Source organism: Engystomops pustulosus, chromosome 5 (genome assembly GCF_040894005.1).
Source record: "Engystomops pustulosus chromosome 5, aEngPut4.maternal, whole genome shotgun sequence".
Lineage (NCBI taxonomy): Eukaryota > Metazoa > Chordata > Amphibia > Anura > Leptodactylidae > Engystomops > Engystomops pustulosus.
The window spans coordinates 57,368,080-57,386,809 of NC_092415.1; the positions used below are offsets into that span (position 1 = coordinate 57,368,080).

The window sequence follows — 18,730 nt, forward strand, 5'->3', positions numbered from 1 at the left end:
ATGTAGTGCATACAATACAATTTACCTGCCGTCTGACGGTCTTACCCTGATGTATGACATCTAGGTGATACTATGTGAACACCCCAGTCCCCTAAGGACCCGCAGTTTACAGAGGCCACACTATGACTGAGCTCAGGTTCTAGGCGTAAGTCGACACAGCCTTTGCTACAATCCTGCAAAGCCTATGAAGATGTCATATGCAAACTTACTGACAATATTATGACAGTTGTGCAAACATAAGAAATGCACATTGGCTTAGGCAGCCCAATGGGCAAATGACTTAAATGTTACAAACGTCGCATAAACTGGCTATTCATGGTAGCATAACATCAATGTCCATTTCCTGTAAAGGCATAAATAGCATACATATGAAAATGGCAACTTTTCCCCAGTCAATGGCTCAACAGAGCCTGGGACCATCAATGGGTCCAATAACAAGTAAATAGGAGCCTGCGGCAGCGCTCCGGTTCCCTCTGGCTCCAAATCTTCTGGGGTCGGGTCATCACCCCACTGGTAGGCAGCTGCCCATTGATGATCTTTCGACGGAGCCCCCGGACGGGGCTCATCCGACGGGCTATCTCCCGCCACAGAGGACCCTCGTGATCCGTCCGCACTTGCGGCAGGAGAGGGGCCCGGGTTACTCCCCTGGACTAGGCCTGGCCCATGGTTGGCGATGGGACCCGTGCTGACGATCTCCGTCGATGGGACACTCACGTGGGTCACTGCTTGGGGCATCGCAGGCTGAGGAGTGAATCGCTGGGCCTCCTTCTCTCGTCGTCACTGATCAGAGATAGCATCTTCAAGATCCCGTGGAGGGCCTCACCTCTGCCCTAGGGATGCCGGTGTCATGGGCTTCTTCTCCGGTGTAAGCCCGGGCTCCACAGGTGGGCCAATGGGTGCCGGAACAGGAGCAGGCTCAGCCGGACAGTTGACAGCAACAGCAGGAGCGTGGAGGTTGTCGGCAGCTGCAACAGGCCCAGGCACTGGCTTGGAAGCAAGAATCAGGGCCTCCCCTCCCCTGGGTGCAAGACAATAAAGTGACTGCACTAGGATTAGAGATACAAAAGAAAAGCATTGTTGCGTAGCACTCGGACTGAGATCTGAATATACTCTAAGGCCTCTTCCACACTAGCGTTGCGTTTCACGTCAGGGTGCATTGCGTGAAAAACTGACGTTTTTGGCTGCGTTTTTGTTCCATTTTTCTTTGGAGTAATTAACGTTTTTGCGTTTTTTACGCGCGTGTTGTTAGCGTTTTTTTTGCGTTTTCGTCGCATTTTTCACGCGCGAGTCAATGGGAGAATCGAGCATTTTTCAAAGGGACCATGGTTTGGGATTAAAATGGGTTATTTAATTGAAAAATAATGTCTTCTGATAAGTTGCAAACATCTGCGATCTATTCTTCACTGTTCCCCGTGTATATTATCTCCCGACAAGTTAGCAGATGTGTGAAGAACACATTGCAGATGTATTTAAACATCTGCAATTTGTTCTTCACACACATATATATTGTTCTTCACATGCTATTTTGGGCGCACCGTTCCGCGCGTATCTCCCGACAAGTAAGCAGATGTGCCGAACATCTGTAATCTATTCTACACTGTGTTCTGCACTGTGTTTTTCTCTTAAATGATCCTGTGTTCACTGTTTTTATTCTATTCTTCACTGTTCTTCATTGTGTTTTTTTAATTAAATGATCGTTCGCGAGCAGGGGAAATACTGTTATTCTGGTCACCTAGCAACCCTTACGTTTAAAACGCATTGCACTCGCATTGCACTTGCAATGTTCGCGAGTGCAATGCGTTTTTGATACGTCCCCATAGACTTGAATGGGGCGTGAAAAACGCGCGTGAAACGCAAAAATAGAGCATGCTGCGATTTTGACGCGCGTGCAAACGAACGCAAGCACGCGCGTGAAAAACAACGCTAATGAAGAAAGAGCCATTGAATACAATGGGACAGAGTGCAATGCAGATGCAATGCAATTTTCAGATGCGGCTTTTAATGCCCATACCAGGCGTAGAGTGAAAAAAGATACGAAGCATCTCTCAATTATATGTTCTCACTCATTTGGTATAAATAATACTTTTTTCATTGCCCCTAGCCCAGTATCCTCTCCCGAATTCTGTAAAGAATCTGCAAGATCTTTAGCGGCATATTATAATGATGGAGCATTACCATGCAGTTGCCATGCAGAAGGATCCACAAACACAGTATGCAATCCATCTGGAGGACAGTGCAGCTGCAGACCCAACATTATTGGAAGAACCTGCAGCCGCTGTGCTACCGGTTACTATGGATTTCCACACTGCAGACGTGAGTTACAGTTGTCGTCATGAGTTCTGTCCTTACTGTCAGGTCAATTATGATTAATCAGTATTGGTCAGTGCTTCTTCCCTGTGTACAAACCATTCCAAGTGTATGAACACACAATCTACTCTCAAGTTAATCGATTTCTTGGGTAATATTTCTAAAAACTGCATTGTTCTCCTTATATCATGGCTCAATCAAAAGACTAAGGTATTCTAACAATCAGCATTGTGTAGTTGCACTGAGATGCTCATTTACTGGTTGAATTTTCTTTAAAATTATATAGGTCAATGGAAAACGGGAACAAAAGTTTCAGAGTTGCCTTATATTATGTTATTTTTACAGGAAATCGACCATCACATTTGGATAAAGCAGGGGCATTTACAATCTTCTAATGGTTGTAATCCATTTCTTCTTTTTTGTCTAAAATAAACTTTTAAAGTTATTCTAATGGGTATGAGGGGTTTTGGGGGGCATTACCAGAGCCCCTCAGTGCTGCAGAGTCACATACTATAACACTGTGTAGGATATCTTCCTCCCTCCCACTTTGTGCTGAACCTTCCTGTGCTGCAATGAGATTACATCTGGGAGTGGGAGGGAGGAAGTGCTTAGGAAACAGATGAGTTGGTGAGACAGTGTAACAGCTTGTAAAGCTACAGCACAGAGGGACTCTAAGAACTGCCAAGGTAGCCCTTCAGGCTCATTAGCATAATTTTAAAAGTAGATTTTAGAAGGAAGGAGGCCATGGATATCAAATATAAGAATAATACCACAGTCACATTGTTTGGATCCCTGGTTTATCATGCCTGATTTTGATTTCCTTTAATTGTGTAGTGCTTTCAGAGCTCGGAGATCTTTTTAATGTATCTATTTCTTTTTATTATTGCAAGAAAACCGAGAAATTAAACTTAAAACTGCTTTCAGCTTCTTATCAGGTATATTGTCATTTTCCAGATTATGTTCCTTTTATGGACAAATGTCATGGCATCATAAGCTTTGAATCAAGTAAGTTGTAGATGGTTAGAGAGGAGGTGAGTTCAGCACAGAAGTCCAGCTCTTCTGTCCCAGAAGTCCCTCTGTTTTGATTTCAGCACTGAGCTCAAGGCCTTTTTGAGTTAATGCAGCTAATTTGCATTACACTTTAAAGTTGATTTTTAAGAGGATGCCACCATGTGGGGCTTAAAAGGATCATAATTTGAAATGTTTTTTTTTATCTGTGAGCGATTTATGAGTTTCGTTTCTGATGACAGGTTTCCTTTTAGAGAGTTTAGAGTGTTATAGAGTTATTTAAAAAAGTATTACCATGTGAGGTATTTAGGAAATATCCCCTGTGTATATCTACCTCTGTGACCCACACATATATTTGAGAACATTGGTCACTTAACCTTCTTGCTTCATTGACTAAAAGGAGAGATGACCCTCAAGCTTGCAGTTCTCTAAGGGAGAACCAAAAAGAACTAGCGCTATTTGCTTTAGCCCAAATGCAGGATGCGGGTCAGGGACCCTTGCTCTCAAGACAGATACTAGTCCTTGTTTTGGGATCCGCACGTATTGGACATTTATGACACGTCCTGTGGATATGTCATAATTACCTCAGATGGAAATACATTTTTAAAAGAAATCCATCATGATAAACCAGGGACACTTACTCATAGATCCAGGCACTGTGACTGTGGTGATCTTCCTACATTTGTCATCCAAATATAAACCCCCTTCCTTCTAAAATCAACTAAAATTGATTCTAAATTTAAAATCTAAATCTAAAATCAATCTAAAATTATGCTAATGAGCCTGAGGGACTACCCTAGTTCCTCTGTGATCTGGTTTCACAGGCTGTTACACTGTATCACCCCCCCCCCCAACATCCTGTTTCCTCAGCACTTGTACCCCTCATTTGCAGAATTTTAAAAGAGGCAATGGATAACAATTATAAGAAGATTACCACAGTAACAGTGACTGGGTTTATGAGGAAGTGTCCCTGATTTATCATGCCAGATTTTGATGGTAGATTTCCTTTTATCAACTGATCATTATGAACACTATTTTGTTTGTAAAACATTTCTAGTGCATCACATGATCAGGGAATACAAGTAACCATATTTTCTTCAAAATTCAGCGTGTACATGTGGTCGTCGCCTGTGTGATGAAATAACCGGAAAGTGCATCTGCCCACCTCAGACGGTTAAACCAACATGTGACATCTGTGAACAGCACACATTCAGCTACCACCCGCTGCTGGGATGTGAGGGGTGCAACTGTTCAGCCACAGGAGTCATCCAGCCATTTCGGCCTGAATGTGATTCTATAAGCGGACAGTGCAGGTACAAAATTCATGATTTCATGTTTAGTTGCATATATATATATATATATAAATATATTATAATCTGATACATTGAAAATCAACTTTTAAGTCAGTCGTAAACTGGTAGTATAGAGTCAAGTAGGCGGAGAGTTTAAAATTGAAGTTATGCTCTCCCCACTTCCTCCCATGTGATTGACATCATACACCAGACTTCTGGAGATATGGTTAGTGATGATTCTGGACTATGAATTACAGGGAAGGGGGTATTCTAAAGTTTGGTGAGCTGGATTTCATTGCTAAATTCTCCACCTCCTTGACTTTATTCTACCAATTTACATCTCTCTTCAAAATTGGTGTGCAGTGGCATGACAACATACTAGTAGTGGTTTATTTGGTCAGATCTGCTGACAGGTTCCCTTTAACAAAGCTTTAATGCTCCTTGTGTGTTAGCACAAGTGAGCGCAGTCTGAGAAAAATGCTCAGTGTGCTGGGGGCAATATCCTGTTCCATACCTCATATCACTGGACTGGACTGACATGCTTAGTCCATTGATATGAGGTTTGGTCTGCCAGATACCGGCAGCGCATTTTTCTCGGATTGCACTTACACATACATTCAATCAACTTTCTCTCCTAGGTGTAAGTCCAGAATTGCCGGCAGGCAATGTGACCACTGCGCCCCAGGTTACTTCCGCTTTCCTGACTGTATCCCTTGTGACTGCAATTCTTATGGGACTGAACATCAAACCTGTGACCACCACACCGGGGTCTGCTTGTGCAAGGTAAATGTATTTTTAAGTTTTTATTAAAAAAAACAACATTCAGTTTGCCCATGCAATCATCTGGTAAGAAAGAATAAACATAGCATAAAATACATAGCATAGTAGACTATGGGCCACACTAACCCCCACCTCCTGATAAATCCCAGTAGGGCACAGGCTATAGGCCAGTGGTGGTGAACCTATGGCATGTCTGCCAGAGGGGGCACACAGAGCCCTCTCTGTTGGTACCCAGACCATTGCCCCAGTCATGTCAGACATGACTCAAGGCCTCCTCCTGGACTTGCTGTGCTCAGTTGCTATTTTAAAGTAACACATCCTTTCTACCCGGTACTGCAAGAGGATACAGTAGGTGTTGATATGGCCAGATTATCATCGTAGCTTCTGCTCCTTGCCTCCATGTTCAGAGGGGCCTTGGAGGGATCCTATGAGAGTTATATGAATTTCCCCACCTTATTTCAACAGTAACAGTGGGGGTTTTTTGTAGTTTCGGCACTCACTCTCTGAAAGGTTTGCCATTACTGCTATATGCCTGCCGCCTCCACCACCGGCTGCAGTCCCTTCACACCCCTCCACACCTATTTTGTGTGAAGGTGTGTCAGAGTTCAGAGTCAGTGGACCCCCGCGGGAGATGTTACTAGCCGACACCTGGGACCGGAATCTAAGTGGAACCTGGTTTTCACCACAGCCTGTTGCAAAGCAGGATGGTCTTGCCGCGGTGTGGTGCCACCAGGTCGTTCCACAGGTGCGACCAGCCCGTGGTGGCAGCCAAGGTCGAGGTACAGCCTACAGAGTTTAGGCTCGAGGTCAGGAACAGGCACGGAGTCAGAGCAGGCGGCAGAGATGCAGACGTCAGGTCCAAGGTCACAACAGGAATTCAGCAGAGCAGGGAAGAAACAGGTACAGTGCTCACAGGAAGCGTTCTCTAAGGCCAGGTAGCTCAAAGATCCAGCAGGGAATCCTGGGAACAGACTGCCTTCAAGGAAAACCTGGGGGTTCCAGCGGCAATCAGTGATGCGCTGGCCGTTTAAATCTTAGAGTGCCGGGGCGCACGCGGCCTAGCCGGGATCAGAGCGGGATCACAGAGAGGTAAGAGTGGACCGGGGTAGCACCGCAGCAGAGAGGGGCACGGGTGTGCTCGTCATCCGAGACATGGATCGCGGGGGCACCCGTGACAGTGTGGTGTAAGGGGTGGGGGGTATTTCTGTCTGTGTGCAAGGAATTGTGCCTATTTCTGGGCTTGTACTCCAGATTTGAAGTGTACAAGCTCTTATAAAATTGGCCCTATTTGTTGCTGAATAAATAATACAATCCATCTATAACACACCGAAAAAAGTTACATGGATAAAATAAAAAGGGTTTATCATACTGTTCACAATCACTTAGTAAGAACTTGCCAAAGCAAAACTTCATTTGGTGTACAATATAGTTCTCACTGTCTAAATAATGAAGAAGTCTATAATGGAATAGAAGTGCTTAATTTGAATACTGAAGAGCCAGTCAGTATTTTTTCAAAACGTTTCTTCATTGTAACACTTTTGCTTCTAAATTGTATTATGTGCAAATAATAATTGAGCCTGAGATGCAAAAATATTCACCTGCATAAATACTTAGTACATGGTATATGAAGTTATGTTTTCACACATGTGACAAGTCCATAGTCTAGTCACCTGACAATTGTTTTATAGTAAAAACAGACAGCAGGGGGCGATCTCATCCTACTTGCTGACTGCTTGCTTTATACCATCAATCATAAAAAGAGAAACACCTTCAACTAGTTGAATCTGTGCAGCTAAATACTAGATTTTATATTACCGTTCAATATTTCATATCTTTCTGTTTTTGCAGGAAAATGCTGAAGGCTCCAGATGTGATGTTTGCCGCAGAGGATCATTTTACTTTGACCCTTCAAACATTAAGGGATGCATCAAGTGTTTTTGCTTCGGTGCAACTGATATTTGCCATTCGTCCAACAAACAGCGAAAAAAGGTAAAAAAATCCAATTATTTATCTTTTTTTAAAATAGTTTAGATTCTTATTTTTTTATGTAAAAAATGTGAAATACTTGCCAAGTGTTTTATATAGATGGTTCTACAAGAAAACAAATCTATAAGTCCCATCATCTTAAGCAGACTCAAATACCTGAAGCAGTTTATCCTTGGTAAGCTAGGTGAGATCATTCTGTATGAACTTTTAACATAATAAAGGTAACTACAAGTTTTTGCTTATCCCAGGGAAGTTGGATATTCCTGGATTAGGAAAGAGTTTCTAGTGGTTTAAGTTACGTTTTATAGCATACCATTAAGAATTCATACATTTCTTGCATATCTTCTAAAACATGGAAACTGCTTGGATGTTTTAGAAGATATGCAAAAAAGGTTGGACCTTTTTAATGGTGAGCTACCTTCCTGCCTGTTTGTTGCCTGTTATAGACTGTTTCTATATTGGAGTTGTGTACCACTAATTGTTTGCAATACGTTTTTTAATCATTCTAAAGCTTTATTGAACGTTCATTATACATAAGAACAAAATAATGGCAAGGCATCAATGCAACATCCACAGGTTGCCTACTGAACAAAAATAAGAATGTTGCCATAAGCATCTGTAATCAAGTTGTCACATGTCATAAACATACAAAAAAATCTTCAAATCCTTCATATATGGGTAGACAACCTCTGAATATAAAATATAAGGGAAGCAAGGCAAGGGGGAAGAGGATGAGGGGATGGTAAAAAGTGAGTGAGAGTGTGTGGGTGGGGGTCTGAAGAGGCATGAGAGGGGTATCCATGCTGCTGGAGATAATCAGAAAGTCACACATGTGGGAGACTACAACAAACCGCTCATCAACTGAGGGAGCCACCTCCGATTTCCACCTTCTTGAGACCACAGTCCTTGCAGCCACCAATAGATGGCTAATCAGAGAGTGCAATGGTTTCCCAATCGGAAACAGAGAAAGTAGGACAGCTCCCAGATCAATATCTAATTTGAAGTCCAATATTTTTTGCGCGAGGGCAAAGATTGTGTCCCAAAAACAGCGGATTCTAGGGCAGCTACAGATGTGTAGCATTGTGCCCCTTTCGTGAGAACAATGCCAGCACTGATCTGAAACAGACGGGAAGAGGGCATGGAGTTTTGAATGTTAAGACAAAACCTTTTAGTTGGTTTCCTGAGCCCTACAGGACATTGAGAACCTGTGGCAAAGGTCAAAGGCTGCCAGCTTGCCTTAGAGTAGGACTTTCCCAACTCATGCTCCCAACTCTGAACAAATGGCGGAAGTGGTTGCCATATGTTTTGACTCCATTCCAGGAAAAGTGATTTGTCGGTCTCAAGAAAAAGTGGAGGTAGTGCCCCTGAAAACTCTATGCGGTTTAATTCACTGTAATGGCTGTATTTAGGGGCCGTGTATAATCCGTATTTTACCCATGTTACGACTGTATGTCGTACAGCTGGTCTGTGTGTAATCCATGTTTCTGTGACTGAACTGGGCCAACCATAGGGTCATGTGATTGCTGCCCAGCAACCAACCACAAAACGGCTATAAAGCTTATTACAGCCATATCTTTGATGATACTTTCTGTTTTACTATGCATTGTGTCATTGTTTTAAAATCGGGCCTGGAATGAATGAACTTACTGAAATTACTAATACACTTGCCGATGGGACATCAGGGAAATTCCATTTTTTCCTTTAATCCCCACATGTTTATACAGGATATAACCCAACCCTTCAGTGTGTGAATCACAAAGACTACATATGACCCCCTTTATCACATCCTGAAATGAATACAGATAAGAATGTTATAAATTAATTCATTTATCCGGAAATTTGTCTGAATTCATTTGAACCTTCTCTATTTTGATGGGGTGTTTTTTAAATTTCAATATTGATAGCATCTCTTCAGGATAGATAATCAATATCAATCATATACTTATCCTGACATATACATTATAGACATACTCAATTAAAGCAAATCTACCATGAAAATAATAAAATAATAAACCAGAGACACTTACAATAGAATATAGCTTTATTGATCCCTGAGGTAATTGTGATGTACATTGCTCCAGCATGTACAGTACACAACAGAAAAAGCATAGACATAGTCAGGAACACAGGTGTGACAGGAAACGGGGGTACAATATGGCTTGGGGGTGGACTTTCATTGTAGGGGCAATGGGGGGGGGGGATTAAGTTGGTTGGCTGCTCCTTGAGTCCATTTATTGTAGAAATCGTTGGCTCTCGGTTTAAAGAGGTTCTGATACCTAAAGGTTTGGCAGCTGATCTGCCTATGTCATTTCTTGTGCTCCATTGTTGGAATAGCACTTGGTGCAATGGGTCTAATGCGTTTTCTGCAATGGAAATAAACTTGCTCCGACTCCTAACCTGCCAAATGCTGTCGATTGGGTTCAGGCTATTGCCTACAATGGATTGTGACCGTCTAGTAATTTTGGCCAGTCTATTATACTCCTTTTTTTTATTGACCCTCCCCAGCAGACAATCACGTAGTATAAAATGCTTATTATAGAAGATTTGTAAAATTTCTTTAGGATTTTGTTACAGATGATGAATGGTTTAAGTTTCTTGAGGAAGTACATTCTGGAGGAAGCTTTTTGATTGCCATCTTGCTGTTTGCCATCCTTTCTAGCTTATCATCGATTATGACACCAAGATACTTATCGGTATGGACCTGGTCAATGGCTCTACCTTTGATTTAGATAGGATCATGGCCAAAGTTTTTGATTGTTCTTTGGTTCTTTGCCCATTAAGATGTATTAAGGTCTTTCCGTTAGATCGGCTTATATCAGGTTAATGATAGACTGATCAGTGTTCAGATTGGACAATTTATCCCTGATTAGAACCGGGTCGATGGCATTACTCATGGATCCAGGCACCATGGCTGTGGTAATCTTCTTATATTTGTTATCCATGCTTGGTTTTGATGGTAGATTTCCTTTAATTGTTTCTTTATGTAGCTGTTGTAACTAATAACATAAAAACATATATTGAAGTTGCATCATTTGAACTAATTAATAGGAAATAATCTGAAATGATAGAATCCTATATTTTCAAGTAGTATTTTAATGGGATTTTATGTATTGAACATGTATGATGCTATATATACTTTAAAATGTTTCTTCTAACAAGTTTGTAGATATGAGGTCCTGGATACTTGAAACGTCGGATCAGACCAGAGTAGATGTCACCTTTAATCCAGGAAGCAACAGTGTGGTGGCAGATGTGCAAGAATTACCTCCATCAGTTCACAATTTACATTGGGTGGCCCCAGCGTCATACTTGGGGGAGAGGGTGAGTAAGACGAGACCAGTTTGCTAATATTCTGGTCAGTATTTTACATCAGTGTTCAGAAGCTAAAGTTAATAAACGTATCCTTAACACAGAAGATATACAAATCTGTTACACATTTTTTCTCCTTAATGTGAACAAAGTCTTTTCCCCACTTCACCTCTGCCCCCTGTGATCCCATGCAGCCTAATAATACTGAATATACTATGTACAGATTTCTTCATACGGAGGCTATCTCACCTACCAGCTGAAGTCTTTTGGCTTACCAAGTGAAGGCATGATCTTATTAGACAAGAGACCAGATGTTCTGCTAACAGTAAGTAGAATCCGCTTTGTAAAGTAAAAATCTGGTGACAAGAACATATTTTTATCTAAACGTGTAATTATGATGTAATGCTTTATCAGTTTGTTTGCTACACGTGTTCTTAGTATCATGAGACACAAAATAATATGTTTGTTTGGGGAAATGAGAATTTACTGTTTCATAGGCTGCAGTAAGCCTTGTGGGGTGTATTTGGATGTGCGTGCTCTGCTATTAGCGGCCAGAGGCTGTCAGGCACTATTATGTATGTCACATTGTAGGAATTCTTGCTTGGCCATGTTTAGCTGCCATTTCACACCTCATTTACCTTGACCGGGCTGTAATAGGTTACAATGCAGACTGCCTGAGATGTAGAGAAGTAGTGTACAAGGGAATTACTCAACCAAGGAGGGACTGAACAAGGTCAATGCTGTGAGGCTGGGATTACCTGCTGCAGCTGGTTTACTGTAATCCTAAAAGTCTCTGTTGACTGATAGTCGTGACTCCTGGATGACTGGGGATATTGTACAAGATAGTGTTGAATCTCTCACATCTGATGGGATAGTAACATTCCTGTGTAGAGTTAAAGCGCCAGAAGCATGGAAATATAACACATTTATTGCTGATCACACAGGTTGTGCATTCCTTTCCCTCTTAGGCCAGGGCTAGAGTTAGACTTTATGAAGATTTTCTGCAGTATTGCTGTGTACAGGAATGAATTGCTGTGGATTATGCTGCAGATTTTTGTCTGCAGTGATTTCTGCAGCAGTACAAACCAACGGAAAACTGTTGATTTATGCTGCTTTTAGCCACTCTTTAGGGTAGGTGATCTTCTTTTAGACCGCAGAAGTTCTATATTGAAGGGGTAGGCTTCTAATCATAAGCTTCACCAGGGTAAGTACAAAACCCTAATAAGGTCACCCAATGTAATTGCTTTAGCAACCATTTTATTCAGTCCGTATCGGCACCTGGGCACTTGACCTGCCGGATATGTGTGCCACCTCATTGAAGACCACTGAGGCTGGAGGGGCATGTGGATGTCTATGGCATGCCCCTCCAACCACTGACATGGGAGTGATGTACACAGATGGGGCCCATATACTTCCATGTGACCCACAGCTACTATGGACTGTACAAAGGTAAGTAAGATCTTCAACTTACTCTGATAGACTGAAAAGGAATAGAAGGCAGATTAGGGACAAATTTATACAAGTCAAAATCTGGAATTATTGCCACATGCAACACACTGTTACATGCACAGACACTTTTAGGCCAGTAGCAATCACTGCTGCACTAAATGTAATACTCCGTAATGGATCAGTGCCCACAGCCTTTATGCACAGACTATAGTTTATGTGGATCTGTGAAAAACGGCTGTCAGACTAAAGCAAATCTGACAATATCATCCATTATTCTCTGTAGATGTGCAGGTAGCTTACCTATAAAAAGTCTCTTCAGAGACGTTGGACCCTCAAAAATCTGATATTCTAGGAATATGCGGGCAATATTTTAACTTGCTATTAAAATGCAGATTGGCCATCATTACTTGAAATGCTACATTTTACAGAAATCTAAGTTAATATTTCAGTAGACCTAGTATGTGTTTAATAATAAGAAATTCTCTGTGTATTTTACTAGGGAAGACAGATGACAGTCGTTTATGTGGATCCTAATAATCCTTTACCGGACAGACACCATTATGGACGTGTTCAGCTGGTTGAGGTGAGATGGTTATTTTCTATATCCTGTATGTGTTACATCCGTTTACATCATGGTAGATATGATAGATATGTGCCATTGTCAAGTCAAATGTGGAAATTAAAAATTAAACAAAACTTTATCATCAACGTGCTGTATGAAAAACAAAGTTTCCATTTTCAGCAAATTAATTTTATTTATTATATGATGAAACATTTTTCAGATTTATTTGTTTCCTATCAATACTTGACTTTTCTCCAAATCTCTGCTTGCTGGCAGATTGTTTACATCCAGTAGATAAAACCTTAGTCCATGGTCATGTGATGGACACACAGGCATATGACTGGTTACAATACAGAGCGCCCTGACTGTATTCAGCTGTCTGTCACATCACCAAGGCCTGATATCTATCTGTGAAAGGACGATGAATGACAGCAATCAGAGATCTAAAATCCAAAACACACTGATACAAAATTGTTTAATTGTATATCTTTATATCTCATAGTAATAATATTACTGTTCTATTCATTTATGAAAACCAGACAACCCCTTTGATGTGTTTGGAATGAATATGCTGCACCAGATATAGGCAGCTATGGATTTATTATAAACATTTATGAGTATATTGTAACATTTGATATCTGAGCCGCATTATAAATCCTCAAACATTGAAGGGTACTGTACATTTTTATTTTTACAAAATACACAAAATGAAGTGCAGCCAAAAATCTGAGACTATTTTCGGACCTTTTGTTTCCTTGTGCTGCTTCCCGTACATTTCTCCCTCTATACTTATTTAGAGGTTAGGCTCTTCCTGGCCTTTTGCGGACCATGTGTCTTTTGTGCTGCAGGAAAGGGCTGTTTTACACCTGCTGAGGTTGGTGCGTCAATGATGGACAGTGTAGTGTTTCAGTGATCGACCACACTGGCTGGGATGGGAATCCTTGAATCATTTCCCTTTTTCCGCTTTCCCTTGTCTACTTAGCGTTTTACACTAGAGTCCTGTATTTTTTGGAGTCTGAACTATTTGGAAGATTTACAGAGATCCTGTGGGCAAGACAATTGATTACATGGTGCCTGGGAGGGGACATATGTACCACATGCTCCCAATAAAACATTTTAAAAAATTGCTTACATTTCCATGCTCTACTGATTTCCATATAAAGATATAACCATTTTACTATTTCATTGTGTTTGAAAGTATTTTAGCAAAAAATTCTAAATGAAACAAGTTTACGAGTGGAACATATTCCTAAAAAACTATATATTTCTTTACTAAAATGTCTTGGAAATCCTTTTATATTGTTTGGCTGTGAATAAAATCAAGTGTTATTGCTCTTTACCACTGTACACCACATCCAAAATAATGAAGGGGTATAGAGAAAGGCATAATGGTAACCTCTTCTCCTAGTTTCTTCCATTTCTTCTTACTTCATTTTGTATAGCATACTTAAAAGGAATATACATGCCAGTGGTATCCTTTTAATTTCATTATCAGAGATCTTCTGGCTGTCCCTTTAGACACCCTGGGTCTACAATGGGATGTTGATGGTAACCACCATTAGAGATAGGACACCAACAGATGCCTTGAAAAGAAGTGACCACTCCACTTCATCTTTGATGCCTTTGAATGAATTCCAAATTAGTTCTTTAAATGTCATATTAAAAGCTTATATTATTTAGAAATAGACTGTCATTTATGTTTATGAATTCAATAATGTTAAATGTATGGACTCCTGTATTTATACGGTGCGATTACATTTTAGAACAACTTCCGCCATGCAAGCAGCAACAGCCCAGTTTCCAGAGAGGAATTGATGATGATCTTGTCCAGACTGGAAAGTTTGCACATCAGAGCCTTGTACTTCACAGAGACTCAGCGCCTCACCCTTGGGGAGGTTGGGCTGGAGGACGTCACCATCTCAGGAAATGGGCGTGTAGCACTGAATGTGGAGATATGTGCCTGCCCACCCGAATACACAGGTGATTCATGCCAGGTATGTTTTATTATAGTCTGGCTTCTTATCTAGTGCTATCATCACGTTGGCACCCAAATAAACTAACCACTTGGTACTTTTGTTATTGATCTGAATACATCATGTATATTCCACTAGAGCAGTGATGGCAAACCTTTTAGCGACCAAGTGCCCAAACTGCAACCCAAACCCCCCTTATTTATCGCGAGGTGCCAACCAAAAACTAAAGCAGTAAGTTATTGCTCCCTGTTCAACAACTTTCAATCATATTGGTCTCCTGAGGACAGCAACACAGTAGAAAGATGGAAAATTTGCATCAATTTAGCTTCTTTCCAGTGTCCCACTGTACACAGAGAATCCTCCAAAGATAATTTGGCCCTGTCTACTCATTCTCCCTATTCCTACAGTTTGAAGTATAGAAGCAAGTATCAAAATATGTCTGGAAGCAGCATCTTTTAAGTGGCTTGCAACTGCAGGAAGATTCTTTGAGTTCTGTCTGGTGTGATGGCCCGGGTGCCCACAGAATGGGCTCTGAGTGCCGCCTCTGGCACCCGTGCCATAGGTTCGCCACCACTGCACTAGAGTGATATTGAATTTCATGTATACTCAGTTGCGACTGTGAGTTATCAGACTTTTCTCTCTGAAATAGTCTACTTATAATCTATTTATAATCCGCCTTACTCTGAAAATGTTATGTCATGGTTATCAGATCAGTGGGGATTCGGCAGCCAGTGCCCCACCAGTTGCACAGCTTGCCTTCTATACAAAGAATCTGGGTTGTCTATTAGTTGTTGCTATGAAAAGTTGATTGTGGCCATATTATATTCTGAATCCCTACCTATCTGATCTATTGATACGTCATCCACATCAATAAACCATAAATTCATTCAAAGAGTGCAAGCCTCATTGTGGCTTTCCTGATATGAGACTACAATGTGTATTACTGTTGTTAATCACAAGGAGTGTCGCATACAAATACAGTCTTCAAGACGTTATTATATCAGTGATCCAGCAAAACGGAATATTTTCAGCTACACATAAAATCTGTTCAAGGGCATCTACCACCAGGATGAAGGATTGTATGCAAATGAGCCTGAGGGGCTCCAGGCTCCATAGGTGTTAATGGAGTCTGGAGGCCTTTAGGCTCATTTGCATAAAGTCTTTCATCCTGGTGGTAGATGTCCTTTTAGTGTATTGTAACTTTATTATGCGTAAATTCATAGAACATGTACAGCAGTAGGAAAAAATTTTTCTTGGAATAATAAAAAAAATCTATTAATTTGAATAGCTAAACAATATACAGGAAAGAAAATATAGGATTGTGACTTGAATGAAAAAAGAAAATCTTAAAATCTCTGCCTCTTAAGAACGTATTTCAGCAGTAACTTAAGCTGGGAGGGGGATATGGGTGCGCCTCTACTAACGCTTTAAGCAAACAAGTTCAAACATTGATAGTACCACCTTTGGACCTACAGCATGGGAATGACTGACATTATTCATTCAGGACACAATGTATAACGCTCCTTGGGCCGTATGTTTATGAAACAGACTGCTGTCTTTATAGAGTTCATGCTGTAAAAATTCACCCAAAGTTGCATTTAAAGTAAGCCAGCAGTGTATGTGTGTGAATGTGCAGTTACATACTGCATATGTATGAGCTAAAGCAAGATTTCCTTATGTGACAGCCTTCTGTACTCTCCCTGATACAGGTAAAGCTTAAAAAACCCTGTCATCAGGACTCTTATTGTCTCTCCTAAAACTCCTATTCCATTCAGGAATTTTGTCCCAAATCACATAAACCTATATGTCTTTTCATGTCTTTCACCTGTTCAATTGACAAAACTGCACCTAAAACCACCTCAAAGCTGATTGCGATGCAGTTTTAACTGCAACGTGTGAACGCACCCTAATAGTACTAATTGCTCAGCAAAAACTATTAATGTGTGCATAGATTTGGGTCTGGCAAAGATGGTGAAAGTCCCTTGTTAAAACCTCTATTAGCTAATTGTAATTACACATCTTTCTCTTTATAAGTGCAATTACTTGCTGCACATTCATAGTAATATTGCATCTCGTATTTGAAGAAAAATACAAAAATGCTTGAAAATGATATTACTAGCTCGTCGCAACCCCATGGAGGGTCACATGATTGTTATCTAGCAAGTGATCCGCAAACATGTGCTGCAAGTGGATGACTCCTGTGTGTCATCCATATTTTTCACGTTCCACAGAGACTCCAAACACAGGAATAGGAGCTTCCTGCTTTTATTTTTATAACCGATTCGGAGCCTTTAATTAGCACTCTGAGAATTACATTAGTGCATTACCTAAATTTACTCCATAATTGTATGTACCGTAGTTCTCTGTTTTTTGTTGGAGCTGGACACAATAAAGCTTTCCCAGTTTGCTTATTAGAAATCTGTATTCTGCTTTCTAGAAAGCTGTGTGACCACCACTGGGATCATTGATGATTACATCTTTTGTGGATGCTTTTTTAAAATAACTTTATAACCCTTAATTTATATCAACATATTCATGATTGCATTATTATATATTGATTACTTTGTGAAATCATCTTATAGTCCACAGCATTGAACAGGTTAATTACAAATGCAAATACAGTGAATGAGTAATATTCAGGTTTGTTACTTGTAGGGGCTTGCTACTAAAATGCTCTAACCGGCTATTCTATAACTGTGCTATGCTGAAAATATGTAGCCCAGAGGAAGCTGTGGCACCTCTGACTGATCCATCACACATACATCCTATCTGTCTGCTGCATTACTCAGGCTGAGGTTTACTGTACAAGTGGCCGGCAAATGTCTCACAGGGTGGAGGAGTGTTATCAGACACACCTTAGATACGCTGCAATGTACTAAACTGTCAGCCCTTGGGGCTACTCATATTTATTGCACAATATTACTCATGCAATGGTTAAAGAGGTGGGGCATATCTCCGAACCATGCGTTCCTTCTAGACAGCCTGGATACCTGAGTCAGAAGGGCTGCAGTATAAGAAGCATTTGACAAGGTGGGTGACAGGTCTGTAAAGCAAGAAGTGCGCCCTGCAGAATGGCCGCTTACTAACACACAGAGGATACTGTATCTGCGGAGCGTTACAGCAAAAACAAGAGGACTTTAACATTACTGACAAGGAAGATGATTCACCTGATTACCCTCCTAACGACATGGGTACTATGTGGGGCAACTGGCACACAGCAGAGGGTAGAGTACCTGCAGATGCCCCTGAGAATTAATCAACAACAGAATATTTTGGACGGACAAGCTAACAATGTAAGTATCTAGAGAGATGGGAAGCACCATGAGAATATATTGTTGATGATGATGAACCATTTAGGAATATTTGCTTATACCATACTGCGGGAGACATAGGCACATGTTTCAGTGCGCAATTTATATTATGTTTATGCTTCTGGGAAAACATAGCCTGATATTAAATCTGCCATCTCTATTAATAATTGTTGTTAAAATTATTTGTAAATTTGTATAATATTAACATACCGTAATTAACTGATACTAATTCAACTGGTATCATAGTCTATACAGAGCTGCTTTATGTCTATAAGAATGGAGAGCCTATATCTGTATATTAATAGTTCAGCTGCTATATTAGTAATATTTCAGCTGATGAGTCTGTCAGGGCCTGTAGATCCCACCGGCAGCTAGGAATCTGCCTGAGGTCTACATGTGGGTGCATGTTCTGCAGAGGGCTCCATTCATTTCACAGTGTTCTTGTATTATAGGAAAGCACCTGGACTCTAACTGTATTATCATAACTTAATTCACTGCAAGTGACATCACCCCAATGGCTATAACTTACAAACAAAGCATTGCTTTTATCAGAATCTTGGATAGATTTTAGGTTGTCCACTGTGAATTCTTCCTTATAAGGGTTACGTTCTGTTCACCCTTTGCATCTACATTGCAGATTCCATGGAAAAGTCTGGAGAAGTGATGTTTAGTGTAGTAAAATGACAACATAATGAAAAACCCCTATGGACCTCATTATAATTTTTGGACTGTGGGTCAGTTCATCCCTTGTTT

At 40.7% G+C, this 18,730-nt stretch overlaps 1 protein-coding gene across 1 annotated transcript in view; it reads left to right on the forward strand.

Annotated features, from left to right (window-relative positions):
* LAMA3 (laminin subunit alpha 3) overlaps positions 1–18,730 on the forward strand; it is a 156,764-nt gene that overhangs the window by 80,165 nt on the left and 57,869 nt on the right. The window contains exons 33-40 of the mRNA XM_072152048.1: positions 2,102–2,313; positions 4,424–4,628; positions 5,246–5,390; positions 7,236–7,376; positions 10,533–10,694; positions 10,906–11,007; positions 12,631–12,714; positions 14,457–14,687. Of these exons, the coding sequence (XP_072008149.1) occupies positions 2,102–2,313; positions 4,424–4,628; positions 5,246–5,390; positions 7,236–7,376; positions 10,533–10,694; positions 10,906–11,007; positions 12,631–12,714; positions 14,457–14,687 (1,282 nt within the window). The remainder of the gene's footprint in view (positions 1–2,101; positions 2,314–4,423; positions 4,629–5,245; positions 5,391–7,235; positions 7,377–10,532; positions 10,695–10,905; positions 11,008–12,630; positions 12,715–14,456; positions 14,688–18,730) is intronic.